Source organism: Drosophila erecta, unplaced genomic scaffold (genome assembly GCF_003286155.1).
Source record: "Drosophila erecta strain 14021-0224.00,06,07 unplaced genomic scaffold, DereRS2 tig00000152-arrow-arrow-pilon, whole genome shotgun sequence".
Taxonomy (NCBI): Eukaryota; Metazoa; Arthropoda; class Insecta; order Diptera; family Drosophilidae; genus Drosophila; species Drosophila erecta.
In genome coordinates, this window is record NW_020825211.1 from 1,356,496 (window position 1) to 1,368,507 (window position 12,012).

At 43.9% G+C, this 12,012-nt stretch overlaps 3 protein-coding genes across 11 annotated transcripts in view; all 3 read left to right on the forward strand.

Moving 5' to 3' along the window:
* Positions 1-1,020: 1,020 nt before the first annotated feature.
* On the forward strand, positions 1,021-1,729 carry LOC6551701 (transcription factor 15). Its single transcript, XM_001977244.3, has 3 exons — positions 1,021-1,349; positions 1,415-1,545; positions 1,603-1,729. Exons 1-3 carry the CDS (start codon positions 1,117-1,119, stop codon positions 1,695-1,697), a joined length of 459 nt encoding a protein of 152 aa, XP_001977280.1. The 5' UTR covers positions 1,021-1,116; the 3' UTR covers positions 1,698-1,729.
* Positions 1,730-2,324: 595 nt separating this feature from the next.
* Positions 2,325-6,095, forward strand: LOC6551454 (DNA replication ATP-dependent helicase/nuclease DNA2). The gene is made up of 3 exons (XM_001977243.3): positions 2,325-2,962; positions 3,019-4,056; positions 4,116-6,095. The coding sequence occupies exons 1-3, from the start codon at positions 2,417-2,419 to the stop codon at positions 5,832-5,834; spliced, it is 3,303 nt and encodes a 1,100-aa protein (XP_001977279.1). The 5' UTR covers positions 2,325-2,416; the 3' UTR covers positions 5,835-6,095.
* A 2,367-nt stretch (positions 6,096-8,462) lies between these two features.
* Positions 8,463-12,012, forward strand: part of LOC6551453 (mucin-5AC) — a 34,548-nt gene continuing 30,998 nt past the window's right edge. For 5 of the 9 annotated variants that reach the window (XM_026982729.1, XM_026982731.1, XM_026982732.1 and 2 more), the window contains exons 1-2: positions 8,464-8,528; positions 9,161-9,355. In XM_026982729.1, the coding sequence (XP_026838530.1) occupies positions 9,347-9,355 (9 nt within the window). In that variant the 5' untranslated portion in view covers positions 8,464-8,528; positions 9,161-9,346. Of the gene's footprint in view, positions 8,547-9,160; positions 9,356-12,012 lie in introns of all 9 variants that reach the window. The other 4 variants (XM_001977242.3, XM_026982727.1, XM_015155379.2 and 1 more) reach the window with 2 other exon arrangements.

Consider the following 12,012-nt stretch of genomic DNA (forward strand, 5'->3'; position numbering starts at 1 on the left):
TGGGCATTTTAATCATAACTTGGCCAAAAATGATCGTAGAGATGAAAGAATAACTGTTTTGAGCAGCTAATTACCAAATCTAACCATCCCTGCCACTTTTTGACGGATTTAGGAAAATTAATTTTTCGGTAAATTTTTGCATTTTTTGTAAGGGGTAACATCATCAAAATTTGAAAAAAATGGCAAAAAATTAGCATTCCCATTTTTGGACACAGTTCGATTGGAACTTTAATTACGAGCGCATCGACGTATAACTTTCCACGTTCAGACAATTATTTTAAAAGTTATGGCAAAAAAACTGACTTTAGAGAGGATTTTTGTGTGAAAAATACGCTATCAAATGCGCTTGTTTGGCTAAATGAATTTCGTAATTTTGCCATCCAAATTGTACATTCAAACAATTAAACAACGACAAATTATTGCCAAGCATTCCAAAAATTATTAATTGTGAGAAATGTTTTTGGGCAATTAACAAACGTTTGCAAATATTTTAACAATTTTGCAGTGAGTTGGTTCGTTGCACACCCTCTCGATTTTCTCGAATCTGGTTTATAAATATCTGGATTATCCATCTCGGCACATTCCACACAAAACTGCGTTGCATGAGTGAGCAAGTGAATAAGTGACTGACTGACTGAATGACTTACTGTAACGCATGCGTGGCATGTGTGCGGTCCAGAAAAACCAAAAAGAAAAACTAAAAATAATATGAAAAGAAGTGGAGGAGGGGAAGGTCAGGGCCTAAGTGCCACTTCCGTTTTCCACAAGCAAACAAACAAATTGGCCCAACAAATCGCCGATGGACAAATGGACAAATGGACAAATGGGTATGGATATATAGATGTTACTTATCCTTGGTTCGCCGGCCACTTGATGCACAATTAGTATCGCACAAGTGCCCAGCATTCTTCACTTGTTTTGACAAGTGCACACATTTAGCGAAGGAAACGCACTCGTTATTGTTTCCCATCTTCACGCACAATTTGTCGTCACTAGCCGATGACTTAATTCATTTAGCAGATCCCAAATGTGCAGCCGGGGGATATGGAAGTGGATATAGGCATGGAATCGGCCGGAGCGTCCGCTCAGTTGCTCGCCAATCGCCGCGGCTAACGGATGGCGATCTCATCAGCCTCATCGTCGTTGTCCAACTACTTGATGGCGGTATTTGCCCAGGATAGCAATAGTAGTGGCAGTGCCAGTGCCAGCGGAAGTGGAGCAGCCGCCGATTCGGAGGACTCCCAAATTGGTCAGGAGGCCCTTCCTGGTGGGCAGGAAAATCAGGGGCATCACAGGAGGCGACCGCCGCGCCAGAAGATCAATGCAAGGGAGCGCTACAGGACTTTTAAGTGAGTGAATGTCTTACTTTTAAATATTTGTAATTTTGCTTATCAATTAATTTTCAAAAAAACAGTGTTAATTCCGCCTACGAAGCATTGAGAAATTTAATACCCACGGAGCCCATGAATCGCAAGCTTTCAAAGATCGAGATTATCCGCCTGGCCAGCAGCTATATAACGCACCTCAGTAGCACCCTGGAAACAGGTTGTTTAAAGAAACGCAAGGCACATAGAAGTGAACTAATTTGTTTAAATTTTTTAGGAACTGAATGCCAGCCGTGCTTGCTGCACAAGTACGAGAGCGAAGGAATAACTAGACGTATCAGCATCTGCACTTTCTGCCTGAAAACCAAGTGAAACTATTAATTAACTGCATATATTTAGGAATTTTGTTCTATTTCGTCGTATCTGTTGCATTTAAAAACTTTTTTGTTTAGTTTCAAAGTGAGCACCACCTATGTTCATTTACTGGAACTAAGTGCCTGCAAACGTGAACTGCTTGCCATGGCAGAACTGCTTTTCTAAACCATTGTATTTCGCCCATCATTTCGATCTCTTAATTATAATATAAAAATAAATTTAGTGTTAACAAAATCGATTCAAATGTCACTATATTGGCAAGGCAGTTTGAGTAAGTATTCCACAGCAACACAAATAATTTTACATTTGTCGCTCAAGTGTCGCCATCTGTCCGGATGTTTGCTACAACTGCAACACGTGCGCTGATTAGAGATGTCTAAGGTAAATAGCTAAATCAAAACCATAAAATATATACAAATATTTAATAATAAAACCGGAATTGAATTGAACGCTGTGTATTAAATAACCTCTATTAATGCAAAATATTTGTCGTGGTAATATGTTAGTGATAGAAGCAGATTTTAATTTACCTAGAATAAGCCAACAAATGTAAAACTCGCGAAAACTGCAAACTAGCTAAAAAGCCACACAGCCGCGGTGGCCTGCTAAGTATTTTACCACATCTGCAAAGCGGGCACACTTTTCCCGCCAAAAGCATTTCTACGCATTTAAATAAAGTGAATAATTGTATTTTACAATATCAAAAAGCCCCTTCGATGGCCACAAAACGTGTGCTGACGCCCAATAAAGCGGAGAATGACAACGCAGGCGTGACGTCATCCAATCCGCAAAAGAAGTTCAAGGAGCAACTGGATTTCACGTCGGACGATCTCGAGAACATCGATTGGGGCGATAATGATGACTTTGATTTGGCGGTGATTGGGGCTATGGATTCGATATCCAACCACCGCTTGGAGCTTGCCCAGTGGCAGCGTTGCGAAGTGGTGCAGGTGGAGCAGCTGCCCATGAGGAAGGGCCTCAAATTGCATGTGAAGAGGATTTCTGGCGGGGATGCGGAGACAGCTGTTTGCCACCTGCTGCCCCCGTGGAATGGCATGCCAATGCAAGTTGGGGACACTGTCTCCCTGTTGGGCAAGTGGGAACCATCTGCAGGATGCTATGTGGTCGATAAGGAGCAGGGCTACTGCGTGTCGCATCCAGATTTCCTGATTTCCGGCACCACAGTCACCGGTTCCTTGTTTTGTAAGCGGAAATCTGTTCTGCAGGAACGTTTTCGAGGTCTGGACTCGGGAAGCTCTGTTGTAAGTACATCACGATATCAGCAAAACCCGCTTATGCCAAATGTATTCCTTTTCAGATGGTCATTGGCACTCTGGTGCACGAATTACTGCAAAAGGTTCTCCGCCAGAAGCTCTTCGATAAAAAACACATCCAAGCTGCCCTCCAGGAGATGCTGACCAGCTCCTCCTTGACTCATCTACTCTATGCCAGCAATCTCAGCCAGGTGGAAATGAAGGACCATCTGCTGAAATTCATTGATCCCATTGTCAGTTTTGTGGCCCAATATGTGAAGGGTGAAACGCCAAGTGTTTTGCTGCCTGAAGTTCATCGCGTTCGCATCCACGAGATATGCGATATAGAGGAGAACCTCTGGGTTCCCCAACTGGGACTCAAGGGCAAGGTGGATGTCTCCGTGAAGGTGAAGAATCAACGGCAGAGGGAAGAGATCATACCATTGGAACTCAAGACCGGTCGAGCCAGCTTCTCCATGGAACACAAGGGCCAACTGCTGCTCTACCAACTGATGCACTCTGCCCAGGGCAGAGATACGCAGTCGGGATTACTTCTGTACCTCAAAGAGGGACTCCTACGAGAAGTTGCCAGCGGGCGAAACGAGCAGAGGGATCTCCTAATGCTAAGAAATGATCTGGCTCACTGGCTAACGCGTGAAGTAGCCATTCCGGCTGGCAAGGAGGATCCACTGCAGCAGCTGCCGCTACCCGAACCCGTTTACCATCACAGCGCCTGCGGCAATTGTGCATACAATACCATTTGCTCCAGTTTTGCTCAGAATGATGCAAGCTTACAACTAAGCGAATCACATCCCCTCAAGAAACTGATGCCTCAACTAATAGGGCATCTCAGTGAGGCAGATCACGCCTATGTGCAGCATTGGTGCGGTTTGCTGGCTCTAGAAGAGCAACACAATCGTCAGTCCTGGCAAGCGAGGTCTCTTTGGACGGAGGACCCCGCGAAGAGAGAAAAAGAAGGCAGAGCCGTTCGACATCTGAAGCTAGTGAAGGGGCAAAAGGTGGTATTAGAAGAGGGACGCTATCGCCAGAGCTTGGAGCTCGGTGAAGAGGCAGATCCCAGTCGAGATCTCAGCCTCAGTGGGGTACGTTTTGTCCCAATCCCCACAGATCAGTTTCCTCTTATCTCTACTCTTTCTTTCAGTTCGACTTGGGTGAGTATGTGGTTATCAGTTCCACTTCCCGTCTGGCCGTGGCCTCTGGTTTTATTGTATCCATAGAAGCTCGTAGTTTGGATCTTCGCCTGGAGCGAGATCTTAGCCAGCGTTACGGCCAGGAGACCTTTATTATGGATAAACACGAATCGCAGAGCTTTGCCACTTTCAACTTTACCAATCTTGGTATGCTGCTCTCCGACGGAGAGCGTTTCCAGGAGCTGAGAGATATTATTGTGGCCAAGAAGCCACCAGAGCAGCACAAAGTTCTGCCCAAGATCATTCTCACCAAAGGGGCACCCATGCTGCTGCAACTAAACAAAGTACAACAAAATGCTGCCTTGCGTGCTTTGACAACCAGCAGCCACCTGTTGATTAAGGGACTGCCCGGCACCGGTAAGACCCAGACTTTGGTTTCCCTCGTCAGACTGCTCCATCTCCTCGGCAAAAGTGTGCTTATTACAGCCCAAACGCACTCGGCGGTGGACAATCTCCTCGTGCGTTTGCTGCCTTTTGATTTGCCCATGATGAGATTGGGTTCGAGCTCTAGAATCCATAACCAGTTGGTGGAAATCAGCGAAGATAGCCTAACGAAAGATTGTAAAACAGTAGAGGATTTGGAGAAGGCTCTACAGCAGCCTTCCATTGTGGGAGTGACTTGCCTGGGAGCTGGACATCCGCTCTTTCAGCGTCGTCAGTTCGATTATTGCATCGTGGATGAGGCCACGCAGGTGTTGCAGCCCACTGTGCTGCGTCCACTGATTCACTGCAGCAAATTCGTCCTTGTTGGAGATCCAGAGCAGTTGCCCCCAATTGTCAGATCTAGGGAAGCCCGTCAGAGGGGAGCGGATGAGACTTTATTCCAAAGATTGGACTCCGATCAGGCCACCGCTGTTTTGAGTCTGCAGTACCGCATGAACAAGACCATCACCCGGCTGGCCAATGAGCTCACCTATGGTGGAGACCTGAAGTGTGCCTCGGACGAGGTGTCCGGCGCCAGGTTTGATGTCGATCTGTTGAACCAAGCACCCAGATGGGTGCAACGTGCGTTGACAACTCACTTAGAGCAGGCTGTCACACTGATAAATACAGGAGATTGCTTGGAGCGCTGCCAGAAATTCGTTGAGGCATCCCAACGGCTCGTGGAGACCTGCTCCTCCATAGAGCAACACTTTGGCGAGGACAAAGACGAGATGAGGAAGCCTACAACCAAAAGGCGAGTATCCAAATACACAAACTACTGCGAAGCGGGCATAGTGATACACTTGCTCAGGTATTTACTGAAGTCGGGCTTCGAAGCCTCCAGGATTGGCGTGATAGCACCATATCGCGCTCAAGTCGAGCTACTCAAGAAGCTTGCCTCCAAACTGGACACCGACCTGGAGTGCAACACGGTGGATCAGTTCCAGGGCAGGGATAAAAGCCTTATCATATACAGCTGCTCCAAAACAGGCGGTGGTTTCACCGACATGGAACGCTCGCGCGAGGCAGAGATCCTGGAGGATCAGCGCCGTCTAACCGTGGCTATTACCCGTGCCAAGAACAAGCTCATCCTACTGGGCGACATTCAGTGCCTGGAGCAATACGGTCCCTTCCGGCGCCTCTTTAAGCACATCCCGGACAGGTGTCGGCTCAAGTTGGAAGAGGGCCGCATGGAGTTCGGCTGGCAGCGCATCCAAGAGGATATGGCTGGTCTATTGGACACCTAGGTAATTGCTTTATATATACTATTACTTTTTTTTTTGTATTTTTTACGTGGCTTGTTGAAGAAGGGCATTTTTGCTAGCATTTAATGTATACAATGCATAATGATTATAGCCAGTTTATTTATTCAGTTAAATGTTGAGGGTTCTTGCTATTACATCTAATTCTAAATCAATCTGAGAGAGTTCATTGCCTCACTTTTGAGGAGAAGACATTTTCTGTAAGACCCCTCAATAAAATCCTTTACTACACTGTTATTAAGCCGCATTACTAGGGCTTTGTTTGTTTAAAGATTTTTTGTAATCCCTTAATCCAGAAAATAGCTTTATGAACTATTTTCCCACATGGCAGTCTTTATAGTCACACATATATGCACTTTTCCCTGGCCGTGGTTCGTGTGTGTTCCCTCTCCTGGCTGCCACCTTCCCACCTTCTATCCCAGTCCCGAAAACCTGCCCCTTCCAAGCGGAAGTTGGGCACCTCGAGGTCTGAGCTGCTGCTCTGCGTGCCCTGAATATATGTATGTGGGTATACACGTGTATATAAAACATATGGAGTGTTGTGAGGGGAGTGGGGGTGGAGGGGGGCACTTGCAGCGGATGCATTTAACAGCCAGGAGCGAACGTGAGTCATCCTTGAGATGATTATCGTATCATTATCGTCATCATCCATGCAGGTGTGTTATGTTCGCCTGGGCGAATGGCAGTTACCAAATGCGAGATTGATTGCCCTCAAAAGCGGGAAAGGCTAAAGCAGAAATAAAAACGAAACCAAATGAAATGAGAAGACAGCTCTAAAAATGGGAAATAACTAAGAGGGTAAGGCAGACCAATCAAATACCCTATGGAATTGCCTAAATTTAGCTAAATTTAGTTGCAAACGCAGTTTTGGGTCTCCAATGGAGGAGTTTAAGAGGAAAAACTGGAATCTCTAGGACATTTTACCAAAGTTTGGGTCACCATGCGTGGTTAGTTGTGCCACAAAGCCCAGCGACCCCGCCAGGAGTCCGAAAACACCAAAAAACCATTGGGGAGCAGAAAGCAGAAAGCGGGCAAAGTCAGATGGATGCGAGTGTATGTGGAAGATATATGCTGGTGAGTGGGGAGTGGGGAGTGGGGAGGGGGAAGGGGGGTAGCAGCAGGGTGGGGAAGGGGAAGAGCAATAACAGTAACAGCAACAGTCGGCGGGGCAAAGACAACAACACTAATGGGCATAAGCAAATCGCTTGATAAAATATTTGAAATTCATTTCGCGCCGCCGCTTGGCAGCCGTTGGCATTTCGATGACAGCATTTAATGCTTATTATGTAAACTCTTTTTCTCTGGCCGGCCATTCGGGTATTATTCGGTATTGGGTATTGGTTATTGGGTATTGGGTATAGGAAATTGGGAATGGTGTGCAGCAGAGTGGAGTGGAGTGGAGTGGAGAGTGGGTCCAAAACAAAGGTCAGCCACAATATTATTGGGCGCTGAATTGATTTTGAGTTCCGGCCCAGCCCAAAATGTGGTTTTTTTGAAACACTTGTGTGTGCGCAACAAATTAAGCCCATTAAGCATCTTCGAGCAGCAGCAGCAGCAACAACATCACCCATCACCTGTTGCAATAGATTGAACACTCCAATCCCAATCCGAAGATGATCCACAAAAGCTGGCTTAAATCTGTGGGAAGATGCTGGCTGGTGGGCATTAACTTCGCGCACATTTCTACCGAAAATTGCACAAATTTAACTTAATCGCTTATGATTGTACTTATGAGAAACGCTTTGAATCGAAATTAGCCAATTAGACACCTTCAAACTTGGCTATTGATGGGCTATTTGCGCCATAATTGAAAGTTATAAAATAGTTGAATTTGACATTAAAAGTAAAGAAGCATTGCTCGTTTTAAAATAAGATTGCCATTTAATTAAGCTATTTTCAATATAATTTTAGAAACACATTTTCTAGCGTGCTCATATTCATTTAAAATATACTCCTCTATTAAATATATTTTCAACAAATCGCTGTCATGGCTAAATCAATTTATTTAAATTCATTTCGATCTGTGTGTTTTAAGGGGAATCACCTAAGCTAAGCCCTTTTCAACATTTAATCAATATCAATTAATCATCATATTATATTAAACTATTAATATATCTCTAATATCTGTAGAAAAAAAAAGAAAATGCCCTTTATGAAAAGCTACAGCTAGAATGTCTTGCGCAATACAATATCCATTTACTCGATTATGGCCAGCAATTAGTGACCGATTTCACTGCCATTTAACGCTAAAACCGCAAAACTGTGTTCATAATTGATATTTTTTCTGGTCATGAAGCAAATTAAAGCAAAGCCATTAGTTTTTTCATTTGTTGGTTTGTTCGCTTGTAATTTTTAGGGCCCAGAAGTGCGTTTTGTTTGCAGCGCTTTTGTGCTTTAACGTGTTTCTCGCCTGCTGGCGGCTGGCAGTGGTTAACTTGGCCAAAAGTGCCATGTTAACTGGTTTAACAGAATTCAACAGGCTTTTGCGGCTGCGCAGCAACTGGTTGTTTGGTGTTGCTAGTTGCTGCTGCTGCTGCTTCTGCTGCTTCTGCTGCTGTTGCTGTTGCTGTTGCTGTTGCTGCTTGGCCTCTGTTATGTCGCATGTTGCTGGTTTCTGGTTGCTGTTGGCCACGCTTTTTGGCCACCAAACGGATTCAGTGCAGCGGCGACTCTCGAACGGTATTGTTGGCTTTAGCGGTAACTCGCCATTGGCCGTGCATACGAAAAAAGATACTCTGTTTATAGTCAATGGTTTTTTTTCAATTTTTTTTCTCGAATTGTTAAATTGTTGCCTTCGTTCGTGGCTGGAACTTTTCTTGCATTTTTTGCTTTTCTGTTTGGCTTGGTACTTTTGTTTTTTTTGTTTCTTGTTCAATTTGCGTGCCTCGAGTGAATGTGGATAATTTGGCAGATAGTTTTTTCTGCGATTTGATATGTGTGCGGATTTAGTTATTCAGTTATATTGGGCTAAAAAGAGTGCCGCCGACGCCGACGCCGCCGCGCCTGGCCGAAAGTGAAAAACTGAATGCGCAGACGTGTGTAACAGTTTTTACTTTCGGCCTGGTTTTCTGCCATTTTTTTTTTTGGCATCTCTAGCAGTTGCTGTTTGAGTTGTTTTTGTTGCTATTGCTGCTGGGAGGCAGTGGAGCATTTAGCCAAGATCTGTGCAGATTGCATAAAAAACAGACACACCGCAGCAGCAGCAGCAGCAACAACAGCAGCAACTGCTAACTGCAACCGCATTTAGCCCAGTTTTCTGAGCAAATATTTTCCAAAAGCTAACGACAAAAAAATCTCACACTAAATCTTAGCGTTATTTTTTCCTCCTCGTCGTTGTCGTCGCGTTTAACTCTAATTATAACAACAACAACAACGAGAGCAGCAGCAACAGCAGCAGCAGCAGCAACAGCAACAGCAGCAACTTCAGCAGCAGCAACAACAACATCTAGCCCAAAGGAGCCTTGTATTGCCACCTCGACCAGCAAAAAGCCGCCAAAATGCTTCCGGTAAGTGATTGCAACGATATATAAAAAAGAAAACAGAAAAAATCCACAAACAACTCTCGACATTAACTGCAAAACTGAGAAATCATTTTTATTTCGCATTTTTGTTTCTTTTTGCCGCCTTTGTGGCCTGCATTTTGTACGCAATTAGCGCAAATCTGGCGAAAAGTAGTAAATATTTAGTCCACGTCGGCCTTATCGACTGGATTTCCTGGCCCCATAAAAAGGTGCTGCGGTTGGCTTTTTCTTCATATCTCGCTTAAAACAACCTTGGCAGGATTCGCGCTCGAAAGGTGTTATCCTTGCCCAGGGCGGAAAAAAAAACATGAAATAAATAAGCGAAATATCAGGAAAGATCAGCAAACTGGTTACTTTTCGTTCTCGCTGATTTGAATAATTCATGGAGGCCGTGATTTTGATTTCGATTTCGTTTGCCTGGTTTAACTTGATATTAAAATGTCTCTCTTAGATGATTGCATAATTAATTTGTGTGACACATCGTGCTGGGCGCGAAGAATTAATCAGAATATGAGTTTCCGACGCGTTAAGTAGCTTCCATCAAAAGTAAAAGTGCAAGGAATTCGTTTTTGTAGCTTAAGTAGTTCTGCCCACTTGAATTGGCTACCCGCTGGAATTTTAATAATTATCTGAGCTTTGTTTTTAAAGGAACAAAAGTAGTATTTTCAAAAATGTTTGAAATTCCAAAGCAAATAGATCAAGATTAGCTGTCCAGATCTAAAAGAATCTTAACGACTTATTCAATTATGTATTTTGTATTAACATATGAATCCGAATCAAATATTTTATGGTTTATTTACACTAAAACTCATAAATACTAGCTTGGACTGCCTTTGATTATTATTTGAGCAATTTGATGAATGCTTGATTACTTATCATTCAGATGGGAAATTCCGCAAAAAGTGAGAGGAATGAGGGATGCACGCCTACGTAAATTGGTCTAAAAATCATTTTTACGATCTCGCAGCTTATGTAATGCCAACAACTTTCAACCGATTAACACCTTTGAAGACGTCAAAGACGTCCACGATTGCAATTCCCATGCTAATCGAAGCGATCGAGTGCAAAACTCAAAATCCAAAACTTTCAAACACGAACCAAAATCGCTGGAAGATACATTGCACGCATATTAAAAGATGATGGTGCCTACTTAATGCTTTTTAGAGATACATCCCAGACTTTTACCATTTTACAATTTCACTGGCTCGGGGCCCAAATCGAATCGAAATGAGGCTCTACATCCGCTTGGACCTTCGATGAGGCATAGATTTCTGGCCCGAACCTATGGGATTTCTGTTGCTCATGCAAATTTGCTGCTTGCTGCTTGCTGCGCATGCGCATAAAACCCGTTTAGGAATTGTGTTATTTTGTTCATGATGGCCCGGGTTTTTGTTATTTTTGTCAATTTTCGGCTTGAACTTAGTTTATTTTCGGCCACGTTTTTCTGTGGGTCCGCGGGGGCGAAACGAGTTTTGGCGACAAGTGCTGCTAAGACTAGCCAAAATGATGAGACTCCTCTCCGCCAATCCGCTTGACGTCAGGCCGCAAAAATGCGTGAGAAGAGGAAATCGTCTTCGGCTTTTGTTTTCTTCAATAAATAAAAAAAATAGTAAAAAAATCAGGCGGAAATCGGCGGCCCAGCCCCAGAAAATAAGCCAGCGAAAATAGCAATTCACAAATTCATGCAACGGCAAAACTGCAACTGCAACTGCAACATTGTAAGTTGCAACGCCAACGCAGCCGCACCCCAAAGACAATGACAGTGAACTGAAAAGCAAGACGAGTCGATCCAATCCCATCCATTCCGATGCGATCCCAAGCCTCCAGTCAGCCGATCCTCCATCTGCCATATGCATGCATTAAATCTGTCTGATTTTCAATTCAATACCCTTTCCGAGTGGCTGGCTTACTTCCAATAATGTCAGAGTAAACACCACATTATATATTTATATGCATTTTTAAAATATATAAATCCTATAATATTAGAAGCCACAAAAAGATAATGATTCATATTTCTAATGGGCCAATAAAAAATGCCAAAATAAGCAGAGTCATGAAATACTGAAGAGCTCTGTAAAAACGCAAGTAACTACCTGTGCAAACCATATAAGTCGGCACTAATATTGAAAAATTACATCCCGAAGATGCTGATCTCGGATGAATATATACTATATAATCTGACCCCGGAGGTGGTACATCCGCCTCGAAGTCATGGAAAGGTTTCCAGATTGGCAAATCGGAATTCGCAGCCACCTGAAAGTGAAACCCGAAGAGCGAAGAGCGAAGAGCTAAAAAGTGAATGTAGATACATATATAAATGTAGATACATATATTGAAATTGAAATTGGCGGCCGGCAGGGGGGTGATGCGTTTTGGCATTTTATTCAAAAAGCATTATAGAAGAGTGTCATTAAGTTACCGGTTTTTGGGCTATTAAACCGCATTGGCCTGAAATTCCAGCATTCCCAGTGCAATCGCTATTGGTAATTGTATCTGTCAGATGCACAGATACACGTGCATCGGGATCTGTCTTCAGTTTTATTGCAAAATGTGCCATTTTTTGTTGCTGCTGCTGCTGCTGCTGCTGTAGCTGCCTCTACTTACGTTACGTATACGCCACCGGCACACAGAGGGCTCCGTCG